The following is an 8,793-nucleotide window of genomic DNA, read 5'->3' as shown; positions in this document are numbered from 1 at the left end:
ACACACCTTGGATGGAGGGACGTATTGGGGTGCGTAGAGACAGACAGTGGCTGCAATAGTTAGCTTTGTTGGAGCTAAAAAAGAACCGTCAGACCTAGAGTTCCGAAACTTTAGAAACCTGTTCTAGACCTCCGGTTGATGGTGCGTGGTGAGTTACGTGGCTCTAGACGGTTCTCGGACCGAGAAACAGCCTCGTACATTTGCAATACCTTCAATTCATTTTGACCATTACGAAAATGACAACGTTTAGAAAAGTCTCAGAGACGCAAGGCTAGGTGCATTGAAACCGGCTCGGCCCACAGAGACGGACCCCGACGTGTCTGTCCGATAGCTCGTTCAAGGACCCCGTAGCAAGGCATGGAAAAAAGTGGATTTTCAGCACCAATTAGGGTTTTTCTCGGACACCAAATGACCTATCGAGCCGAAACTCGGGATTCGGGGTCGCCTCACATAGGCCTTCACATAATGTCCGAACTGGACCCGCAGCTAGAACGTAACTATGTGTTTTACCTTTTTATTATGTTTTAAACCGAAGGCGCTGTGAATTATGGGCCTGCTCTGACATATGTGATAGTTGGCTTCTAAATGAGTAGGAAAAAGTGGGTTTGGTGTCAATTGATATCCGTTTGGTGTCATAATGACATCTAATTGATTGATGGACACTGACTTGCTAGTTGACTTTTGTGCATTTGCAATATGTTTAAACGGAGAGGGACCATCACCAAAATGGCATTCTGAAATCAACACAAAAAATGGCATCACCATAGTCTCCAGACTGTGCTGAGTTCAACGAGCTATCCCGCTTGACCGTAGCTCGCTCGGTCTAAGCGCAACGACCATTAGAAAAGTAGGCCCAAAATGAAGCCTGCCCCACAATGTCATTTGCTTTTGAGTGACAGTGAGAGAACCGTTAGGGTGAGAAGAAAAATTCCACCACATGAATGTTCCTAAGGTCCTCCCGATCTGTACAAGCCTAACCTTGACCGTGTGGCATTAACCCTTAAGAGTAAAACAGTGTTTTTTGATCTCACAGATTACAGTGTCATCTCTCCCCATAGGAATACATTGCCTGCACCCCTAATTTCAACCTGAAGTCTATATGGGTTATGAATGCCGTATGAACCTGTCTTCGGTACCAGTCCATCAGGCCACTATGAGGTCTACCTGTGTTGATTCTGAGCTTCCTGGACCAACCGGAAGTGGTTAAAATGCCCCTAAAAGTGTTTACCCATACCCTGCCTGCAGTTTGACAGACATAGTGCATTCAACCCTGTGTAAATCAGTCAGTTCTTAACGTAAGGACTTAAAACTCAGGATTCTGTAACAGCATACCCCAATGGGGATATGTGTTGATTTATAGCTTCCTGTGCCAACCGGAAGTGCCATAACTGGTGTCTCAGGGGCTGTTTCGAGGGGTTAAAAAAGTCTGATCTTTCCAAAACTTCATATGTGTGATTAGGCAACCCCCATGAACTGTAAATCAGTCATTTTTCCCAAAAAAAATCAAAGGAAAAAAAAATCACACTAAAACACACCTTGGATGGAGGGACGTATTGGGGTGCGTAGAGACAGACAGTGGCTGCAATAGTTAGCTTTGTTGGAGCTAAAAAAGAACCGTCAGACCTAGAGTTCCGAAACTTTAGAAACCTGTTCTAGACCTCCGGTTGATGGTGCGTGGTGAGTTACGTGGCTCTAGACGGTTCTCGGACCGAGAAACAGCCTCGTACATTTGCAATACCTTCAATTCATTTTGACCATTACGAAAATGACAACGTTTAGAAAAGTCTCAGAGACGCAAGGCTAGGTGCATTGAAACCGGCTCGGCCCACAGAGACGGACCCCGACGTGTCTGTCCGATAGCTCGTTCAAGGACCCCGTAGCAAGGCATGGAAAAAAGTGGATTTTCAGCACCAATTAGGGTTTTTCTCGGACACCAAATGACCTATCGAGCCGAAACTCGGGATTCGGGGTCGCCTCACATAGGCCTTCACATAATGTCCGAACTGGACCCGCAGCTAGAACGTAACTATGTGTTTTACCTTTTTATTATGTTTTAAACCGAAGGCGCTGTGAATTATGGGCCTGCTCTGACATATGTGATAGTTGGCTTCTAAATGAGTAGGAAAAAGTGGGTTTGGTGTCAATTGATATCCGTTTGGTGTCATAATGACATCTAATTGATTGATGGACACTGACTTGCTAGTTGACTTTTGTGCATTTGCAATATGTTTAAACGGAGAGGGACCATCACCAAAATGGCATTCTGAAATCAACACAAAAAATGGCATCACCATAGTCTCCAGACTGTGCTGAGTTCAACGAGCTATCCCGCTTGACCGTAGCTCGCTCGGTCTAAGCGCAACGACCATTAGAAAAGTAGGCCCAAAATGAAGCCTGCCCCACAATGTCATTTGCTTTTGAGTGACAGTGAGAGAACCGTTTAGGTGAGAAGAAAAATTCCACCACATGAATGTTCCTAAGGTCCTCCCGATCCGTGCAAGCCTAACCTTGACCATGTGGCATTAACCCTTAACAGTAAAACAGTGTTTTTTGATCTCACAGATTACAGTGTCATCTCTCCCCATAGGAATACATTGCCTGCACCCCTAATTTCAACCTGAAGTCTATATGGGTTATGAATGCCGTATGAACCTGTCTTCGGTACCGGTCCATCAGGCCACTATGAGGTCTACCTGTGTTGATTCTGAGCTTCCTGGACCAACCGGAAGTGGTTAAAATGCCCCTAAAAGTGTTTACCCATACCCTGCCTGCAGTTTGACAGACATAGTGCATTCAACCCTGTGTAAATCAGTCAATTCTTAACGTAAGGACTTAAAACTCAGGATTCTGTAACAGCATACCCCAATGAGGATATGTGTTGATTTGTAGCTTCCTGTGCCAACCGGAAGTGCCATAATTGGTGTCTCAGGGGCTCTTTCGAAGGGTTAAAAAAGTCAGATCTGTCCAAAACTTCATATGTGTGATTAGGCAACCCCCATGAACTGTAAATCAGTCATTTTTCCCCAAAAAATTCAAAGGAAAAAAAAATCACACTAAAACACAACTTGAATGGAGGGACGTATTGGGGTGCGTAGAGACAGACAGTGGCTGCAATAGTTAGCTTTGTTGGAGCTAAAAAAGAACCGTCAGACCTAGAGTTCCGAAACTTTAGAAACCTGTTCTAGACCTCCGGTCGATGGTGCGTGGTGAGTTACGTGGCTCTAGAAGGTTCTCGGACCGAGAAACAGCCTCGTACATTTGCAATACCTTCAATTCATTTTGACCATCACGAAAATGACGACGTTTAGAAAAGTCTCAGAGACGCAAGGCTAGGTGCATTGAAACCGGCTCGGCCCATAGAGATGGACCCCGACGTTTCTGTCCGATAGCTCGTTCAAGGACCCCGTAGCAAGTCATGGAAAATAGTGGATTTCCATCACCAATTAGGGTTTTTCTCGGACACCAAATGACCTATCGAGCCGAAACTTGGGATTCGGGGTCGCCTCAGCTAGGCCAACACATAACATAAGAAATGGACCCGCAGCTAGAACGTAACTACGTGTTTTATGGTTTTTTTATGGTTTGAACCCAAGGCGTTGTGAATTTTGGGCCAGCTCTGAAGTATGTAATAGTTGGCTACTAAACGAGTTGGAAAAAGTGGGTTTGGTGTCAGTTTGTATCAGTTTGGTGTCAGAATGATATCTAATTGACTGATGGACTCTTGTCCACTTGACTCTTGTACATTTGCAATATGTTTAAACAGTGAGGTACCATCACCAAAAGCGACATTCTGAAATCAACCCTAACGAGCGATTGAGATGAACCAGAATCACTGCAAAGCCATCCCGAGTTCATCGGGCCAGTCAATTTCACATTCCTGCAGGATTTTTATAGCATGACCAATTCGTGATGGTGCCGGCCCATTGAAACATATTGCAAATGCACAGTGACTTTGAAAAAGTAAGGAAACATAAACAAAAAAAATCCAATTTTTTTTTTTGGGGGTGACCAGTTGCACGTGCATTTGCAATATGATTCTATAGTGAAAAAACATATTGCAAATGCACAGTGACTTTGAAAAAGTAAGGAAACATAAACAAAAAAAATCTAAATTTTTTTGGGGGGGATGACCAGTTGCATGTGCATTTGCAATATGATTCTATAGTGAAAAAACATATTGCAAATGCACAGTGACTTTGAAAAAGTAAGGAAAAATAAACAAAAAAAATCTAAAAATTTTTTTGGGGGATGACCAGTTGCACGTGCATTTGCAATATGATTCTATAGTGAAAAAACATATTGCAAATGCACAGTGACTTTGAAAAAGTAAGGAAACATAAACAAAAAAAAATCTAAAATTTTTTTGGGGGGATGACCAGTTGCATGTGCATTTGCAATATGATTCTATAGTGAAAAAACATATTGCAAATGCACAGTGACTTTGAAAAAGTAAGGAAACATAAACAAAAAAAATCCAAAAATTTTATTTTTGGGTGACCAGTTGCACGTGCATTTGCAATATGATTCTATAGTGAAAAAACATATTGCAAATGCACAGTGACTTTGAAAAAGTAAGGAAACATAAACAAAAAAAATCCAATTTTTTGGGGGGGGGGTGACCAGTTGTACGTGCATTTGCAATATGATTCTATAGTGAAAAAACATATTGCAAATGCACAGTGACTTTGAAAAAGTAAGGAAACATAAACAAAAAAAATCTAAATTTTTTGGGGGGGATGACCAGTTGCATGTGCATTTGCAATATGATTCTAAAGTGAAAAAACATATTGCAAATGCACAGTGACTTTGAAAAAGTAAGGAAAAATAAACAAAAAAAATCTATTTTTTTTTGGGGGGGATGACCAGTTGCACGTGCATTTGCAATATGATTCTATAGTGAAAAAACATATTGCAAATGCACAGTGACTTTGAAAAAGTAAGGAAACATAAACAAAAAAAATCTAAATTTTTTGGGGGGATGACCAGCTGCATGTGCATTTGCAATATGATTCTATAGTGAAAAAACATATTGCAAATGCACAGTGACTTTGAAAAAGTAAGGAAACATAAACAAAAAAAATCCAAAATTTTTATTTTTGGGTGACCAGTTGCACGTGCATTTGCAATATGATTCTATAGTGAAAAAACATATTGCAAATGCACAGTGACTTTGAAAAAGTAAGGAAACATAAACAAAAAAAATCCAAATTTTTTTGGGGGGGGTGACCAGTTGTACGTGCATTTGCAATATGATTCTATAGTGAAAAAACATATTGCAAATGCACAGTGACTTTGAAAAAGTAAGGAAACATAAACAAAAAAAATCTAAATTTTTTTTGGGGGGATGACCAGTTGCATGTGCATTTGCAATATGATTCTATAGTGAAAAAACATATTGCAAATGCACAGTGACTTTGAAAAAGTAAGGAAAAATAAACAAAAAAAATCAAATTTTTTTTGGGGGGGATGACCAGTTGCACGTGCATTTGCAATATGATTCTATAGTGAAAAAACATATTGCAAATGCACAGTGACTTTGAAAAAGTAAGGAAACATAAACAAAAGAAATCTAAATTTTTTGGGGGGATGACCAGTTGCATGTGCATTTGCAATATGATTCTATAGTGAAAAAACATATTGCAAATGCACAGTGACTTTGAAAAAGTAAGGAAACATAAACAAAAAAAATCCAAAATTTTTATTTTTGGGTGACCAGTTGCACGTGCATTTGCAATATGATTCTATAGTGAAAAAACATATTGCAAATGCACAGTGACTTTGAAAAAGTAAGGAAACATAAACAAAAAAAATCCAAAATTTTTTTTGGGGGGTGACCAGTTGTACGTGCATTTGCAATATGATTCTATAGTGAAAAAACATATTGCAAATGCACAGTGACTTTGAAAAAGTAAGGAAACATAAACAAAAAAAATCAAACATTTTTTGGGGGGGATGACCAGTTGCATGTGCATTTGCAATATGATTCTATAGTGAAAAAACATATTGCAAATGCACAGTGACTTTGAAAAAGTAAGGAAAAATAAACAAAAAAAATCTAATTTTTTTTGGGGGGGATGACCAGTTGCATGTGCATTTGCAATATGATTCTATAGTGAAAAAACATATTGCAAATGCACAGTGACTTTGAAAAAGTAAGGAAACATAAACAAAAAAAATCAAAACATTTTTTTTTTGGGTGACAAGTTGCACGTGCATTTGCAATATGATTCTATAGTGAAAAAACATCACCAAAAGCGACATTCTGAAATCAACCCAAACGAGCGATTGAGATGACCCAGAATCACTGCAAAGCCATCCCGAGTTCATCGGGCCAGTCAATTTCACATTCCTGCAGGATTTTTATAGCATGACAAATTCGTGATGGTACCTGCCCATTAAAACATATTGCAAATGCACAGTGACTTTGAAAAAGTAAGGAAACATAGAATCAAATTATTTTTTTTGGGGTTACCAGTTGCACATTTCAGATCACCAGTTGCACATTTCAGATCACCAGTTGCACATTTCAGATCACCAGTTGCACGGAGGAAAATCGTTACTTTTGACTTTGACTTTTGACTTCCTATGACATCATATTGCAAATGGACAAAACATATTCCTTATGCACAAGTAAAAAAAATAAAATTATGATAATAACATTTTACAAAAGTATATTCATACACTTCTTACACATGATTAATTGTCTTAAAATCGAAACAATTTCGAAAAACGGTCCAGAAAGCACTTTTTTAAGGATGTGTGAAGTTTTTTACCAAATTTTGACATTTTTGACTTTTGACTTTTGACTTCCTATGAAATCATATTCCAAATGGAGAAAACATATGCCTTATGCACTAGTAAAAAAAAAAAAAAAAATGATAATAAAGTATGACTAAAGTATGTTGATAAAGTTCTTATACATGTGTAATTGACATAAAAATTGAAAGAATTTTGAAAAACGGTCCAGAAAGCACTTTTTTAAGGATGTGTGAAGTTTTTTACCAAATTTTGACATTTTTGACTTTTGACTTTTGACTTCCTATGAAATCATATTGCAAATGGACAAAACATATGCCTTATGCGCATGTAATTAAAAAAAAAAAAAATTGATATTAAAATTGGACAAAAGTATATTCATACAGTTCTTACACATGTGTAATTGACAAAAAAAGCGAAAGAAATTTGAAAAAAGGCCCAGAAAGCACTTTTTTAAGGGGTAAAAAGTTTTTGAAAAAAATATCATTTTTTCAAAATTTTTCTTTTGGATGTTGACTTGGGTTGCATTTCCAATATGAAAAACCCAGGTGGAGTGCACTCGCCCCCTGTTGGATTTTTGAGGTGTTACAATTGGCAATTGCCATATGGCATTTGCCATATACTTTGCACGAATCAACGCCGCTTTGGGTGGTATTGGACATCGTGTACATGGTTTGTCCAATGCCAATATCTTGACATTCATTTTTGTACAAATCAGGGGGGTATTCCCTTATAACACCCTCTGTGTTCTGTTAGACAGGTAACTCTTTATCCACATTATAGCAAGGGGTGTAAAGACATAACACATTTCTCTTGCAGCAGACTATGATCGATAATGTCAAAAGCAGCCTCCTGCATCATGGCCTCCAAACAGTATTGGCCTCCTCACAATATTGCATCATGGCCTCCTCACAGTATTGCATCATGGCCTCCTCACAGTATTGCATCATGGCCTCCTCACAGTATCGGATCATGGCCTCCTCACAGTATCGCATCATGGCCTCCTCACAGTATCACATCATGGCCTCCTCACAGTATCGCATCATGGCCTCCTCACAGTATCGCATCATGGCCTCCTCACAGTATCGCATCATGGCCTCCTCACAGTATCGCATCATGGCCTCCTCACAGTATCGCATCATGGCCTCCTCACAGTATCGCATCATGGCCTCCTCACAGTATCGGATCATGGCCTCCTCACAGTATCGCATCATGACCTCCTCACAGTATCGCATCATGGCCTCACAGTATCGCATCATGGCCTCCTCACAGTATCGCATCATGGCCTCCTCACAGTATCGCATCATGGCCTCCTCACAGTATCGCATCATGGCCTCCTCACAGTATCGCATCATGGCCTCCTCACAGTATCGCATCATGGCCTCCTCACAGTAATGCATCATGGCCTCCTCACAGTAATGCATCATGGCCTCCTCACAGTATCGCATCATGGCCTCCTCACAGTATCGCATCATGGCCTCCTCACAGTATCGCATCATGGCCTCCTCACAGTATCGGATCATGGCCTCCTCACAGTATCGCATCATGGCCTCCTCACAGTATCGCATCATGGCCTCCTCACAGTATCGCATCATGGCCTCCTCACAGTATCGCATCATGGCCTCCTCACAGTATCGCATCATGGCCTCCTCACAGTATCGCATCATGGCTGCGGGGATTGTTTTTACTTGAAAACATGCATGTTTAGGCTCTGTATTCATCACATTGTCAAGGTGATGCACGTGTTAATTAATGCGTCGGCTTTTATGTCTTGTATCATCTGCACATCGTCACGACACGGCAGCATTATTTCTATTGCCAAAAGCACGGCGAGCTCGTGGTGACAAAGAAGCCACCGCTTCCATTGCATCTGCCGGGAAGCATCGCAGTACGATGGCAGACAGATGTTTCTTACCCAATGAGGCATTACATTCATGTCTGGTGTTTTTTTGAGTAAGTATCGTGATGTATGATTGGCTGGTGCAATCAATTTCCCCCCTGTGGGATTTATAGTACTATCTGATCTTATTGCATGGT

The 8,793-nt window shown here is 40.2% G+C and overlaps 1 protein-coding gene across 1 annotated transcript; it reads right to left on the bottom strand.

The window, feature by feature from the left end:
* Positions 1 to 7,769: 7,769 nt before the first annotated feature.
* Positions 7,770 to 8,423, bottom strand: LOC139369520 (axoneme-associated protein mst101(3)-like). Its single transcript, XM_071108761.1, has one exon. It carries the CDS (start codon positions 8,421 to 8,423, stop codon positions 7,770 to 7,772), a length of 654 nt encoding a protein of 217 aa, XP_070964862.1.
* Positions 8,424 to 8,793: the final 370 nt, after the last annotated feature.

This window comes from Oncorhynchus clarkii, chromosome 17 (assembly GCF_045791955.1).
Source record: "Oncorhynchus clarkii lewisi isolate Uvic-CL-2024 chromosome 17, UVic_Ocla_1.0, whole genome shotgun sequence".
NCBI classification, from domain to species: Eukaryota; Metazoa; Chordata; class Actinopteri; order Salmoniformes; family Salmonidae; genus Oncorhynchus; species Oncorhynchus clarkii.
The sequence above is the reverse complement of the archived record's forward strand: the minus strand, read 5'-3'. Positions and strand labels throughout refer to the sequence as shown.

Excerpts from the sequence above, each read along its gene's own strand:
- LOC139369520 (XM_071108761.1), bottom strand. The coding sequence starts at position 8,423 with ATGATGCGATACTGTGAGGAGGCCATGATGCGATACTGTGAGGAGGCC.